Source organism: Amblyomma americanum, chromosome 8 (genome assembly GCF_052857255.1).
Source record: "Amblyomma americanum isolate KBUSLIRL-KWMA chromosome 8, ASM5285725v1, whole genome shotgun sequence".
NCBI classification, from domain to species: domain Eukaryota; kingdom Metazoa; phylum Arthropoda; class Arachnida; order Ixodida; family Ixodidae; genus Amblyomma; species Amblyomma americanum.
Genome location: NC_135504.1, coordinates 59,980,421 through 59,995,965, shown reverse-complemented (window position 1 = coordinate 59,995,965; position 15,545 = coordinate 59,980,421). Strand labels below are relative to the sequence as shown.

Genomic DNA, 15,545 nt, shown 5'->3' with positions numbered 1-15,545 from the left:
TAACCCCCACCCCCCCCCCCCCCTCACACAATACTCCATGCTTCGAGCCTGTGAGGCAACGTGAATAAATAAATAAATAAATATTGCCTCTAAACTGTTCTCTAGAATATTAAAGCAGCGCTAAGGAACAAGGACGAAGAAGCTTAGCGCTGCTTTAATATTATGAAGCATTTCCAACTCGCCCAGTCTGCTGTTCTTCTACTGTTCTCTAGGATTTGTCTACAAAGGGTCTATAGACTTTATAGACAGAAGTCTATGAACAGTCCATACAGTGTCAGTAAAAATTCTTGTAAGAGTATAGAGCAGCACGACTCACAGGCCAGCTTGCATCTGGCGTAGTTTGACGTTGACGAAGCGGAAGTCGGGCCGGCTGTCGGGGTTCTCGTCCCAGCACTCCTGCATGCAACGCAGCACATAGTCCGCGCACGACAGCGACTCGACGGGGGGCCGGAATGGGACGGCGCTACGCCGCCGCACCAGCTCGATCACCTCTGCAGAGAGGGCGAGGAAGACCAGGGAACGCCCCAGGTCAGCGATGAGAAGCCATTTTCAAGAAAACGCTGGATAAAGTGGCACTAGTTTGTTATTGAAAAAACTCTAAAAATAAGCTAGAAATGAAAAAAAAAAACGTTCACGGGAGACCTAACCTTCTACTTAAGAGTATGACGCGATAGTATAAATAGGTCCCTTCAGGAGACACTGTTTCTTGTTTTATATTATTTTTTTACAATTTTGTAGCGGTAGATACCTTACAGTAGCATTTAGAGCCTTCAGCGTGGCTGCGCCGCCACGCTGTCACGTGTTTGGTAGCGTGGTGCCGAGCAGTTGCCGGCGGCGTGGCGGCCTGATCGCGTGGTTCGTCGCGTGGTTGGTCGCGTGACTAAGTTCCACTCGGCCAACTGTAGCTATCGCGTCACTCCAGGTTTAACTAAAGCTAAACCACCGCCAATTTTTTATTTTATTCTATGGAACACGAGACACACGACCCTTCCCTTTAACCGAGTCTAACAAACGTTCTTCAGTTGTCGAAGGGTAGCGCGCCCTGCTCACGTCACAAGAGGCAGCGGTTCAAGTGCAGGCCTCACAGTTTCTTTTCAGCGCATTTGCTTTTCTCTCTTCACAGGCACTACGTGATGGTAGTGGACTGACGTCAAGAACCTGCAGACCAAAACGAATTGTGTAGTGATGTCATCACTGTTGTTCTGTAAAAATAGTTATGGTTTGTTTGAACTACACACGCGAAGTCATGCGATTGTTACGCCACGACTTTCTCGACCTATCCTGAGTTTCTTTACATGCACCACAGCGGCACCGGCTTTTCCAATAACTAGGCCCTTAACGCTATCCCATTAAAAGAGCGCAAAGCAAAGAATCGCTGACGGAAATCGACGTCCGTTTGGATGTGTAAGTGCAGTGCACAGCAGTAATCGACTTTGTCACTGTGACGTCTGTAAAGCTTTTTTCTCGACATGCTGTACGCACAACGTGCCATCACTGTTAAAGTGACGTGAAAAAAAAAGGATGACAGCGCAAACACAGGACGAAGTAGAGAGGAACGACACAGGAACTGTCTAACGACTGAAGTTTATTCGAAGATGTGTACACAATAAGTATTCTTCAGGCGAGTTACCAGCTGATGAGGCAACATCACGGGCGTGTCACGGCGCCGAATAAAAGCGATAAATGTATGCGATTCATCAGAGCGATAAAAGTTCAACAAGGGACGACGGTATGAGATTGTGCATGAGCAGAGTGACAAATGAAAATTGGAAACAACAAGATGCGTTGCGAAAACGCATATCTTGTTTCGAGTGTTCATAAGAATGCTTTCCGATGAGACGTTATGAAAGGCATTGACACGTCATTGGCTTTGACGTGTGTGGCAGACCACCTGAAACCTAAATCCTCGGAAAAAGAACCATCTCGCTTTTGTACTATTTTTTTGTAATCTAACGAGAATAAACAAATTTACAAAAGGGCAGTGAAGGTACGTACAGCGAGAGAATCGAAATGCTGAACAACAAAAGGGACAAGCGGCAAAGTGCCTGAATACACACTTCATCCTCGTCGTCTTCCAAGCACACGCACAACACTTCCTAATCGTCGTTGTCGACGCTTACGGCAAAGCTTAGCCGCGCCGCCTATAAGCTCTCCCAAACTCGTTAAAATTCCTGCTGCGTAGCCTGCTTGCGCTTTTAGCAACATCCCTTAATGAAAAATAAAACAGCTCCGACGCGTGATTTAGGGCAGCTTAATCGGATATAACAAACACGAAACAGCCTGCTGAACCAAAGTGATAAAGATAAAAGGAAAGCTCTAAAGAATTTGAGCGATGCCTTAATGAAACCTTGCGCTGAGTACTTCTTCCGCACGCCACGCCTAAGAGCCGTTTTATGGCTGAAAGCGGGGTCCGAGAGCTTTCCACCCACAAACGATTCAAGACGGGTCCCACACTTTTCTAAGAGACGGCCAGTGTGGCCACACGTCTTTCGCACATGGCTGGCATCTCTGAGCGATCCATCGCATTAAGAACCAGCGCTAAAAAACACACACAGAGGACGAGACGAGACACAAAGGCGCGTCTCGTCCTCTGTGTGTGTTTTTTAGCGCTGGTTCTTAATACGCCCAATCCTCTGTTCTTCTACAGTTTATCTCTGAGCGACCTCTCCCGAATATCATGCCAGACTGAAGTAATGAGTGATGTAGTTGTTAGCGCGGTAAAAGGCTATAATTGTTAGCGCGGTAAAAGGCTATAATTGGAAACTTGTGTCGTTACTGATACGCTCCCTTAATGAACCATCGCGCTCGCCTTTCAAGTTTTGGTTATTTTTTTCTAAGTTTGCAATATGTTGTCATGTTGTGCCGTAAAATGAACATGCTGCATTCCTAGATTACAGCCTCATAAGCAGCGGTGTCATATGAACTATTTGAAAACGACGCGTCCAGTTAGAAATAGCAGATGGAAAGAGCGCGCGATCGACAGCAGGGTGCTCTCTTCATAAGCTTACGAATGTAGCAGCAAACGATCACATTGCAGTGTGTATAAACATGTCATAGGCATCACGATGCTACTTCGTGAGATTTTTACTTGTGACTTAGAAGGACTTGCTTGCAGGCCAGTTGGTTGGACATCGTGAGGAGCAAAACCGCAAAACAAGACAGGACTGAGGCCGGCGACAACGAGGTGTTGTCGCCTGCCTCAGTCCTGTCCTGTTTTGCGGTTTTGCTCGTCACAATTTACTTGTGAGTTTTTTTTAATAAATAGGGGAACATTGTAGACCGGAAGTTGGTGTGGGAAGATCTTAAGTGTAGACTTTAGATTTATTCGACTCTACGAAGCTCGCAACCCGTCCAAGTCCCTGCTTGCGCTGACGGCGTAGCATTAAGCGTTTGTTGTTCTAGAGAAAACCCCTGTTTTGTTTAGTTCTGCATGCGTGCATCATATTTTATTCATTTATCTACAATACGGTTACCTTTTTTTTGAAGGAGTTAAGGCAGAGCGAGATTTACATCGCAACAAAAAAAGAACAGTAACAAAAAATAAGACACCAACAGTTGCAGCAGTGCAAACAAATATTCGTACAACGCGGTGATGGTCCGAACATTATTGTAAAAACAGTTTACTATAACAAATCACGCCACAGTCTCGGCAACAAATTCTTCATAATCATTCAGGGATACAATAGATTCATCGACTTCATTCCAATCTACCTCAGCACGCAGACAGAAGGAATATCTAAACCCATCTTTCTTGGAATGAAACGGAAGTAAAGTAAAGCCATTTCTATTTCTAGTGGGGTAACCTGACGAAACCGCTATATACTCGGATATGTGGATCGCTTTAGTGTCCGATAATGAGTCCCGCTATTAAGTTTTTTTTCTGTGGTACCATTGCTGCCTGCTCCGTAGCATCCAGTGGCCGCATGGGTAATTTTATTAAGTCAGCAAATACATAAACGATTCGAAGAGAAACCTTGCAGGCAGGTTATCTTCTGGGGTAAAAGGCGAATGAAAAAAGAGATTAAAGAAATATAAAAGGAGCTAAACAAATGTACGCAGTCAAGAATCAAGAAAAAGTCCATGAATCAGTGATGAAAGCACCGAGTACATGCATTATTCCGGACACGCAGACTGACAAAGAGACGGCTAGCCAATCGAGAAGCCGTACCGTGCGTCGACGGTGCCTTGTAGCCCCAGGGCCCCTGGCGCCCGATGATCTCGTAGAGCACGATGCCGAACGAGTAGACGTCTCCCTTCTGCGTTCCCCGCGCCGGGGGACTCGCCGAGCGTAGGAGCTCGGGGGCTCGCCAGAGAAGACCTGCGTAGATACACCAGTGAGACTCGGAACTTGGTATTCTGGCAGCTGGCTTCGGTACACTTGTCTAACATGCACTAGCACTTATGTTTGCTAGAAAGAGCCTCTCACACACAAGGAATATAGGGAAGAGGTGAAGCTGCTGTAATCTTACTAACTGACAGATTATAACCAGTACTTAGTTCTCCACCAGAGCCCTACAAAACTCTGCAATCAATTTGTCTGGCTTTCTGGCGAATAGAGGAACAGAAAGCGTTCATATTTTTCTTATGTTCTGGAGCCCTATTTTTTAGCAAAGAAAAGAAGAAAATTAGGAAGGAAAGTAAGAAAGACAGAGAGAAGCGACGGCAAAAAGAATAGAAATCTTTTCAAACAAATAAAAATATACCACCCCTGTTATAACTGGAGTAGTCCCTCCTGGTTCCCTATTAGCGTTTCTGTACCGACATTCAGTAGTGCACAGCCAACATGCCTCACGCAACGTTCTTAGTTGAAATGGACCGACAACACCATGCGCAAGTCATCTATATTCGCTATAGGCATTTCATTTTTCGGCATTCTGCGGCACTTCTAGACAATAAAAAAGTTTCACTGCTTCATTACCGTCTATAATAAATCCCTTTCCTTCAGTGAGATTTTTATTGGTTTAATTGCCAAGGCAATGTGCCGAGGCTTTTTTTCATAGCTGCGCCAAGAGTAGGCACTAACAGCGCCCGCCGTCTACTTTGAATCAATTAGATTACTGCTGCCAAATTAACCATCCTAGCTCTTGCGTACAAAGGCCTGCATAACTCCTTGGTGCTCCCTCGTGCTGACGCCCATTATTATTGCTCTCTTTGAAGCGATGAGCTGTTTAGTGCGCGAAACCTCTTTTCTGGGCGAGAATAAATCCGCATCACTTAGATCTCACTGCGAGCCTACCCCTAATCAAATGCTTAAAGAAAATGCCGCGATATTTTTTTATAGGGTTTTGAACATTGTGATGCATCGCTGACAGCAAATTCTTTCCACTTGGTGGAGCAGAATGCCTTTTTGCTTTGAAAAACGTATCATTTAATGTACGGGTCTTATTTTGTTCTCTAAAATATGTCCGGACAATAAGGATTGTACGCCATCAAAGCCAAAGAGCAATTTTCAATGAAAGGACTGAGGTCTGAGTCCCTATCCCAGCGCTCATGACGCCCTTTTCTGAAAAAAAAAACCACCGTCATGAATTGTGTAGAAGCATCCAGGGAAGTGGGCTTCCTATGTGTACCTGTGAAAGTGCAGCCATAGCAGCCTTTCAGCAAGGATGGGAAATTACAAAACATGTATGGGCGTCGCAGTAACATTTTTCTCAATCAATGCAGAACGCCATTGAACAGCTGATTGCGAGCGACGCACCGTATATCCGCAAACTTCTCGATCTCATCCGTGCACCTAATCTTTTGCCGCCTCCTGTTACTCTTGAGCTCTCTTGGAATCCACTTCGTTACCTATGAGGGCCAGCGGTTATCTTGCCTTCGCAGTACATGCCCAGCTTGGAGCCCATTTCTTCCTCTTGATTGCGACTAGGATGTCATCAACACGCGTTTGTTCAGTCACCCACTGTGCCCGGTTCTGGTCTCTTAAGGTTACACCTATAATTTTTCTTTCCATAGCTCGCTGCGTTGTCCTCAACGTGAGTTGGACCTTTTTCGCTAGCCTCCATGTTTCTGCCCCGTAGGTGAGTACCGATAATATAAGGCTGTTGTATACTTGAGGGATATTAGTAAACTGCCATTCTTGATCTGAGAGAACCTGCCATATGCGCTCCACCCAATTCTTATCCTTGTAGTTATATACTTCTCATGATCCGGATCTGCAGTCACTACCTGCCCTAAGTAGACGTATTCTAAGCGCCCCCTTTTAAAAAATTCTAGAGGCAGCCCATAAATTCTCCCTATACTTTTTGTTTGCAATGTCAACAGTCTTTCAGTAGAAAAAATCATATAGACTCGCCCACCATAGGCAATACACATCTTATAGGCAGTATACAGACACTCTATACATTTATGGCAGTGCACATTTAGGACACTTTTCTGTGTAGACAGTCTATAAACCATGAATAGAGGAAAATAAATATCCGTACGAAGGCATTAGCGTCTATAGAAACTATATGAACAGCCTATAGAGCGTTTTAATATGGGAACTCTCTTCTCTACTGCCTTCGTCCTTTGCTTTCGCGCTGTGATTTATGCTCTACTTGTGAAAGTTTCTAACCATTGGGTGCTCGCTCACTCACCTCGATAAGCGTTCTCAGAGACGGCTTGCGGGACACAGGTCTGCGCTGCTCGGAACTCGTGCAGGCCGAAGTCGGAGATCTGCAGCACCCATCGAGAGTCAACCAGGCAGTTTGAGGAGCGCAGGTTGCCGTGAGACACCACCTCGCTGTCGTGGATGTAGATCATGCCCTGCGGACCAAAACACCACCTTGTCCCTAAAATGGTCATCCCTGCAACGCCCGCTTATGGTGTGCTGCCGAAACTGGGTGTCATACCGAAACGTGAATGAAAGACCCCGGAGACCCGCCGCGGTGGCTCAGTGGTTAGGGCGCTCGACTACTGATCCGGAGTTCCCGGGTTCGAACCCGACCACGGCGGTTAAGTTTTTATGGAGGCAAAATGCTATGGTGCCCGTGTGCTGTGCGATGTCAGTGCACGTCAAAGATCCCCGGGTGGTCGAAATAAATCCGGAGCCCTCCACTACGGCACCTCTTTCTTCCTTTCTTTCACTCCTCCTTTATCCCTTACCTTACATCGCGGTAAAGGTGTCCAACGATATTTGAGACAGATACTGCGCCATTTCTTTCCCCCCCCCCAAAAAAAAACAATTAATAAAGACCCTGGACATTAGCAGACGCAATGTTTCATGATAACTAAACACGCTCGCCAGGTAATCTACCAGCCAGAATATTCGAGAAGATGCTAACAACAAAATAATAACACTCACAAAAAACTCACCCACACGCACTCATACATGCAGAACTTTTACAAGGATCGTGTGTGTCACGTATAACGGCAAAAATGGGGTTTTAGGCGCCCATGCCACCTAGCCCGCGTCACACTAGGGTAAATGCACATTCGCCGGGTTGGATGTTGAGTCCACACTTCTCAGGCGAAATGACGACACTCTGGTTTCCGAAGCACGAAAAATATTAGGCGTCCAGTTTCAGCTACATAATTTTGTCTGGTATTACGCAGTAGCAGTCTCCTGTAACCCCTACTGCCAAATGCGTGTTACTCAGGATGTTTTGTTTTTAAAGGCACGAATTGCGGTCCTTATGTGAAAAGTGTATTTGACTACAATGAGGTAACGCTCCAAACAGGAGAATAATATTTGTTGTCACGACGAAAAATTTTGTCGCTTTTGCGTGATCGCTTACAATTAAAGAATAAATATTCAAGGTTTTCTCGCACAACACATAATGAGCCTATTGGTTCGGAAGAGATGAACTATCGATTAATGCACGAATTGAATTCAGATGCCATTCTAAGCGACTTGCGAGAATTTAATATAGCCGACAGCACTCTGCTGGAAATATGTTTTCTTCATTACATTATGAATTTTATATCATTCAATGGAGGTAAATATTCGCTGACAAACATAGCAGTGGGTGGTGCGGCTTTTTATGGGCTTATAAAATATAACACATCAAGATGCGCTATGAAGACAACGGTAATGAAGCTGTCTTTAACGCAGAAAGGCCAGTAAAAATTTGCCTTTTTGTCGGATTAATAAAATAACTTCTTTCCCTCTTGGCACACGAAAGCTATTCTTATTAGTTTCTTTTTTTACTAGTGCCTCATTTTTCCTCCTACGCAAAAAGCTTTCATCCCGTAGTTGAAGGTTTTAGGTACGGAGAGCACGTTAACAACAACTTCCTTAACCTTCGCAAAAAAAATGAGAAAACTTGTAAACCTGCTTAGTCTCCACCGAGAACACCCTGCTACAGCACGCCTCAAAACTAAGCTCAGTTTTTCTGCAGTATGTTGCGAGACTCGCGCGTAGGAGCACTGACAAGAACCTCTTCCCTTTTTGCATGCTAATATTACCGGTAGTAAAGGTGATTATAAAAGGCACAAAACCTATCGTGGAAAGTGCGTGGGCGTGTAACGAGGCGTAAAGTAATAAAATGCCCCGCATGCACACGTAATGAAGGCCGTGCTTTCTGCTCGTGGCAAACACTTCTTTGAATTTTTAATGCATGTTTTACTTTTCCCTCTTCGGTCTTCATTACAGCCTTGAAAAAGTTGCAGACCTAAAGTACAAGCTTAAGTTCTTTCCCCGCGTTTCAGCAGCATGCAGATACTGCGAATTTTTAAATTTCTTTTAATGGCTGAGGAATAAACGTTGAGCAACTATAATCATTTCAAAATATTATTTGCTGGATTTCCCAAAGAAAATACCAACCCCACGTTAAGTTGGACGTCAGCTTGCTTCCTTCGATGGAAAGTTTGATAGCTCTGTGCCTTAAATAAAAGGCACAACATTATATACCAATGGCTAACGGGGCGCATCGGCGTAGCAGACAATCACCGTGCGAATGAGGTCGCGCGAACTGCTCACCACGATGGCGATATTGTGTCGATCCCCTTTTCGAGAACATAGGTAGCGGGCAGGCTTCGGTCTCTTGCGCGGGACATCACGCTTGCCGCGTGGAATTGCGGCCAATTTTCCAATTCACGTTTAAAAGCCATGGACCCAGATCTGAAGCTCCATCCGGCCTACTACGACGTGAAGAAACTGCTGCGCCGCCTGTGGCTTAGTGTTGCTTTCACCAACCATTGCTCGTACTTAATCGGCATGGCTGACAGCCCTGCATGTGCCATCTGCGGGTATGACGAGACTATATCCCACATTCCTTGTGACTGCCCTGCCTATAGCGCTGAAAGGCAGTCGCTCTGCCATGCGCTGAAGCGTCTTGATCCACGCTCACTGACAGAAATGGAGATTCTCGGCCACTGGCCGCGGCGGTCGTCGGCGGTAAAGGCCTCCAAGGCACTGCTCCACTTCTTGCGAACTTCTGGCCTGCGCGATAGGCTGTGACTTTAACGAACAAACGCTGACTTTTCATAGTGACTCTCCTTTATAATAATTGGTTTTTTTGGGGAAAGGAAATGGCGCAGTATCTGTCTCATATATCGTTGGACACCTGAACCGCGCCGTAAGGGGAGGGATAAAGGAGGGAGTGAAAGAAGAAAGGAAGAAAGAGGTGCCCGTAGTGGAAACTCCGGAATAATTTCGACCACCTGGGGATCTTTAGCGTGCACTGACATCGCACAGCACTCGGGCGCCTTGGCGTTTTTCCTCCATAAAAACGCAGCCGCCGTGGTCGGATTCGAACCCCTTTCTCTTTCATTTTTTATCCCCACACCCCTTTCCTCCTGTGTAGAGCAGCAAACCAATTATTCTTCCGGTTAACCTCCCTGCCTTTCCTCTTCTTCCTCCTCCTTGAAAGCTTTGTCTCAGTGGAAAGGCTGAATAGGAAACGTTCGTTTTGTTTCCCGCGTTGTTCAGATAGGCTTTGCTTTACTCCCTTGAAGAGCCACGTGTCTATGATCTCAGAGAACGCGGTAGGAGCCGCGTATTAGGAGCTCGCTATAGCTGGCTGTGAAGTCGTCGTGTTTCCGCTGCGTGTTTTTCTTGTTAGAGGAGGGCTCGGCGCTATACAGCTTTAGATATGCATGTAATCAAATGAAAATATTTGAGAGTTTTTGCCCGGGGAACACAAACTTAGGGACCACTTTTTCACTGCGTGCGGCGGCCTTGCGATGTATTCGTGCAAAGTCCTTAAAGGGGTACTAAAACGGCACACTAAGCCGAGCTACATTGAGAAATTAGAGCCTCATGCATGCAAATGGGCCTTCTTTACTCGCAATGAAGCTTCCATAAGCCAGAAAATTGCGCAAAAAAAAGAGACTGTAGCGCCGCGCTTCAAGCTTTCCGGCACGTGCACCCGTTCAAGTGAATTCTTTCGTAGTTTCCGATTGGCTGGTCGCTTTCGCAAGCTACTATTTTACTACGGCAAGGAAAGACATGTCAGTGCTCTGAATGCCACACACTTGACCTCTGTGACGCCGTCGAACGTAGCGAAGGAAGCAGCGCCGTTTGCGCTCTTAGCAGTCATCCCGCAATAGACTGAAAACGCACCTTCAAATTACAGAACAAAAAATTGAAATTGAAAATCCGGAGCTCCCGGGTTCGAACCCGACCGTGGCGGCTGCGTTTTTATGGAGGCAAAACGCTAAGGCACCCGTGTGCTGTGCGATGTCAGTGCACGTTAAAGATCCCCAGGTGGTCGAAATTATTCCGGAGCCCTCCACTACGGCACCTCTAATTCTTCCTTCTTTCACTCCCTTCTTTATCCCTTCCCTTACGGCACGATTCAGGTGTCCACCGATATATAAGACAGATACTGCGCCATTTCCTTTCCCCAAAAACCAATAAATATGCATAGGACTTAAATGTTACCGCGTCTTAAATTTTGAAACTGTTTTCGCATTTGCTTTTTCCTTTTTTTTCGCTGTGTTCTTTATTGCTGATATCTTTGTATCATGTTGTATGTATGGGTAAACATATATGCGCTTCACCATGTAAACTAATAATTTCATTACAATGAACTTTATTTTCATGTATTCTCATGTTTGACTTGTGTTTGTATTCTCCTATCACACTCATTGTTTTATTCTTTATTTTTAACCACTGCAGCATGTAGCTGCGCATTGCTTGCTATGTATTGTGGTACGGGCCTTAGTCAAGCCTTCTTCTAGATTTTTGCCCGTGCTCCAAACATCCCTGGGACGTTGAATTAACATTGTATTGTATTGTATTTTATTGCCTCACCTCAAAAATCAATTTTCAGTTTTCATTTTACATAAAAAAAACTGGGCGACCCCCACCGTGGACGGAATCTGTTTCAGTGTCCGGTGTTATTTTCTGAACCTAACTCTCGCGTTTCCCCTGCTTATGCGTCAGACCATCCTTATTGGCACACATTTACCACTCAGCCAATCCGGTCGAGCAGCTTCATTTTCGTTCGTTTTCTTTCGTTCCCCGAAAAAAACTCGGAGGCGAACGCCTCGTTCAAAAGGACACAACGCTGCTAGGTTTCAAGGTCGTGTAAATAGGGAAGGGAAACTCATGAAAGCATTCCTCTACCCGGGCTGAAAAAGCGCTGGTAATGTCCTCAAAAGCTAATCTACTAATCCCATGCAGCTGCTTTCTGTTAATATTTTCTTGTAAGTTGCAGTTCAAATATTTGCAAACGCCTGGGAACTGTGTTAACCGCTAACAGTACCATTCCCCACTGTAAATGAAACGTGCAATTGTAAATCCTGCAAATTTTACTGATTTTTTTCTCTACGTCTGAGTGAACAGAAAGTAATTAATCCCGTATTAGGAAACAATGTGGTAAGGTCAATTATTTATGCATCCTGTATAAGATAGCGACATGTATCTGTAAATTTTTTTTTCAACGTCTTGCGGTTTGTCTGGGCTTCTATTCGTGGCGACCAGACAGCGCACACAGGTCAAGCCTAGTGGTTGTACTAATTTAGGTACTACCTCTAAATCTGTCGCATTTCAGAACTGGAATTCTGTGCGCACACCTGAAGAAAAATCGAAAGCCTTTTGCGCGTTTAGTTTTCCGAGAATGAAGAGAGTCTAACGGCAGCGAAGAGTAGATGGCCAGAACACCGGCCACAGCTCTGACGCACGTCCCCATATTGACGAAAATCATCAAGCTATGAAGCTGCCATGAGATCCAATTTTCTAACATAAACTCTTTATTTAAATTTGTCCCACGTATTTTATAATTCTTCGAATTAGGATCCATTCGGTGGGGTCGATACATTTAAAATGAATTTTGTTCGCTTCTTTAGCGAACAGCTTTTGGCCTGGGAACCTTTGATCGCGGATGTCAAAAAAACATGGCCACTCGTATCGTGTTTTGCAGGGTACGCGCATCGTTCGGGTGGCGTGTCGCTGAGGACGGTGACCACTGGAATCTTTTTTGTCGAGCTTAGCGACATTAAAATTATTGTACAATTACTCGAAAGCTTTGAACGTTGCATGCGACCTTTGCGATCCTTGAGGAACTAGTTATGCTCGCGAAGCATGCCTTCAGAATGTCGAAGAAATTGGAGGGCACGAGCTCAGGACCAGAACAGTTCAGCCTTGTGAGGTGGTTATAGGTGGTGCTGTAGCTACGTGCGCTAGCTCCAGTTGTGAAACAGCAGTCTTTAGACAATTAAACATAATTATGAACTATTAATCAGCAATCAAGCTATGAAGCGCCATTTACATTCTGCGAGCTGTCAGCGTTGCTCAATTCTTGAACATTTTAACAAGGTGGACAGTAGGGCTTGTTGGTGAATGGTCAAATCACAACAGCGTGGTGTTGTATGTCTACTTCTACTCGTTGCTGTGCATGCGCTGTTTTCACCGAAAATTTAGGGAGCGCTTCTTATTTTTTCTATCAACTTAATGATATCTTTACATACATCCGTACACCTCAGCGCACGCAAGTCGGCTGGCGGCCACGCCATCGTAATTCTGGGTACGGGGTTTCTCTGCACGTGGGCATCACCACTCATTAAAAAAAAAGAACTTAGTAGAGCAAGAAACTATGCGGCGAGAAAGCATCGTGAAGAAACGGCGTAAACCTTGATGAGGTCGGCCACCAGTGACGAGACAAACATGCTGTCCAAGTCCAGGTCTTCGTTCTTGAGCACATCCTGAAACAGAAAAAAAAAGAGCGATCTTACGCGGCATAATCGATATAACAAAGGAATCGTTAATCCCCTCAGTAGCTCTCGTAGAAATTCATGCAACTGTTGTCCCATTTTTAACTAGTATTTTTTTTTGCAAATGGATGTAACTCCATGTGAGACCCACTTGCCATATCGTCCCTCTCAGTATATAATATTGTACTAGTCCTCAATGTGGAAAATTTAAATTCGCCGCATCAAGAAATAGGTGTATTTGCATTCGGCAGTCGCAGCCGATGTCACGTTAGCCTAGAACGAAGAAACGACTATTAAGAAAGCATGGCTGGACCCCTTAGACTTCGCTATGACGTTTCAACTTTGCTTGTAAAGGTAGTGAAGGAAATGGTGAACGATGCTGTCTTTGCAAATAAAAGAATATTTTCCTTCAAACTCACTTTCGTAGTTTTTGCTTATATTTCTACAATTTTATGGCTGTATATTTCTTTGGCCAGGCTTCATATGGTGTTTAAATGTCAGTGCCTTTTCACGCCGCGGGCACAGATTCAGTGTAGCAGGCTAGGATTGTTTCTTCAAGCAATGCGATACTACTACTGGGGATTCATTAACTACCCTTGTTGCAATACGCGTGGATAAAAGTTGAAGTAATTTGCCGGTCACAAGAAAAAGCCTTGATTTGATTGCATTTGTTCTGGCATATTACTTGAAATAAGAAATAGAGCGCTGGAGGGTTATTATATTTTTGACTTGTCTGTCTAGGCGCGAAAATTTTAGGGGACGCGAAAATTTATTCATGCGCATCGACCCATAAAACAGCTTTGGATATGAAACAAACCTACCACCTTATTTAATTTATTGCTGTCTCGACTTTACAAGATCCCGTAGGCACCAAGTAATCAGTTTTAACCTGGGGAGTAGCGATGTTTACGCATAAAGTTGTTCCTTAACAGAGCTTAGGACTAAATGCCTGTGTTACATACTCAGTTAGATTACAGATTACGGAGATGTAGCCCTGTCCTTTCGAAAGCCGTAACGTTTAATTGCATCGGCTGGCAGCAGCGGAAGACAAAATTACGTGGCTAAATTTTATGGTCCGTAGATGCTAAGCAAAAATTCTAAAAGAATTAGCTTGCATTCTAAAAACTAATATAGGGTATTGAATTCAATTGAAGTTTTTTTCGGAACATTTATGCAACGCATATTTGAAACAACACCTGAATTTCTAGCTAAAATGAAAGCTCTTGCATTCAAATAGAAAGTTGAAATCTTCTTAACCAAGGAAGGCATAAGCTGAACAAATATGTATATACATACAAATACAAACTCTTCAGCAAATCCAGCAATAACAGGAAAAACAAACTGCAGAGAAAATACACTCTCATCACTATGGTTTAAAATATTTTTTTTAGAGGAGTAGAAAATATCTGCTTCGCTTCACATCATCTTCACATTGACATCGCTGAGTTGAAAGGTCTCCATTAATTGAAAGAAATATAACAGTGCAATGTTACCGTTGTCCTTTTTGTTGTCCACAGTATATCTGTTGAAGCTGAAAGTCCCACCTATTTTTTTTTTTTTGATTGTGGAAAGGCTCGCGCGAAAACTACTTTCAAGCGTGTCTCACGCTCGTCTAAATTCTGCGTCTGAGCTGATGGATCTTCATGGACAGAGAAGATTACCACTTCTTCGGACATTTCCTGAAAAACTGTACATGCTATTTATGGTATATTTATCGAAAGCCGCAATGGTAAACTAGGCTATTTAGCAATTCTACGCTACAGGAAAGTCTACAGAGAGAAGGTAAACCTTTGTTCTGTGCCTTCTTTGAACACCAACATGAAGAAAATTAAGTTGTCATAGAGGTCACCCTAATAACTTTAAATCTTCGTTTTCCCACCTAATTTGTACGGGCACAGCGAAGGAGCAGTGACATCATTTTGGTATTAGTAAAATATTTACACTGACAAAAAAGCTTATTGGGTTCAAGAGTAGGACCATGGCTGAGCCTGGCGCTCCTCAGATGCCTTTGTGGGTACATAATTTTCTCAGCTGTTCGCTTCTTCTTTTATGACGAGAAACAACTATTTTACTTACGGCAACGCACTTACTTGAGTCCAAAACACGCTATTATCAAGTCACATCAAGTCTTTTGATTTTTAAAACATCTTGTTCTAGAATTTTCACCTTGGTAGTTCTTCAGAGCACCAGTGCTGGACTCTAAAATACCACATTCTTTCCGCCTTAGTCGAGAAGAATATAGCTGCTGCCCATTATACAAACACAAAGAGACGCCCACCTCGAGACTCCCTCTTGCGCAGAATAGGGTGAGGATGCAGATGTTGGGTGGGTCGACGCAGGCGCCGATGAAAGGCGTGATGTTCTCGTGCCTCATTTCGCGGACCTGCGAGAAGAGAGAGAACATCGCCTGTGTTATGTCTTTTTCGCATTGTTACGCTACCTGCACTTGAGATATGACTGGAAAA

The 15,545-nt window shown here is 44.3% G+C and overlaps 1 protein-coding gene across 1 annotated transcript in view; it reads right to left on the bottom strand.

Annotated features, from left to right (window-relative positions):
* The window catches only part of LOC144101762 (guanylate cyclase 32E-like), a 276,494-nt gene that overhangs the window by 12,253 nt on the left and 248,696 nt on the right, over positions 1-15,545 (bottom strand). Inside the window, exons 14-18 of the mRNA XM_077634950.1 lie at positions 15,359-15,463; positions 13,000-13,071; positions 6,579-6,747; positions 4,169-4,318; positions 317-491 (exon numbers count right to left, since the gene is read on the bottom strand). Coding sequence (XP_077491076.1) covers positions 317-491; positions 4,169-4,318; positions 6,579-6,747; positions 13,000-13,071; positions 15,359-15,463 — 671 coding nt within the window. The remainder of the gene's footprint in view (positions 1-316; positions 492-4,168; positions 4,319-6,578; positions 6,748-12,999; positions 13,072-15,358; positions 15,464-15,545) is intronic.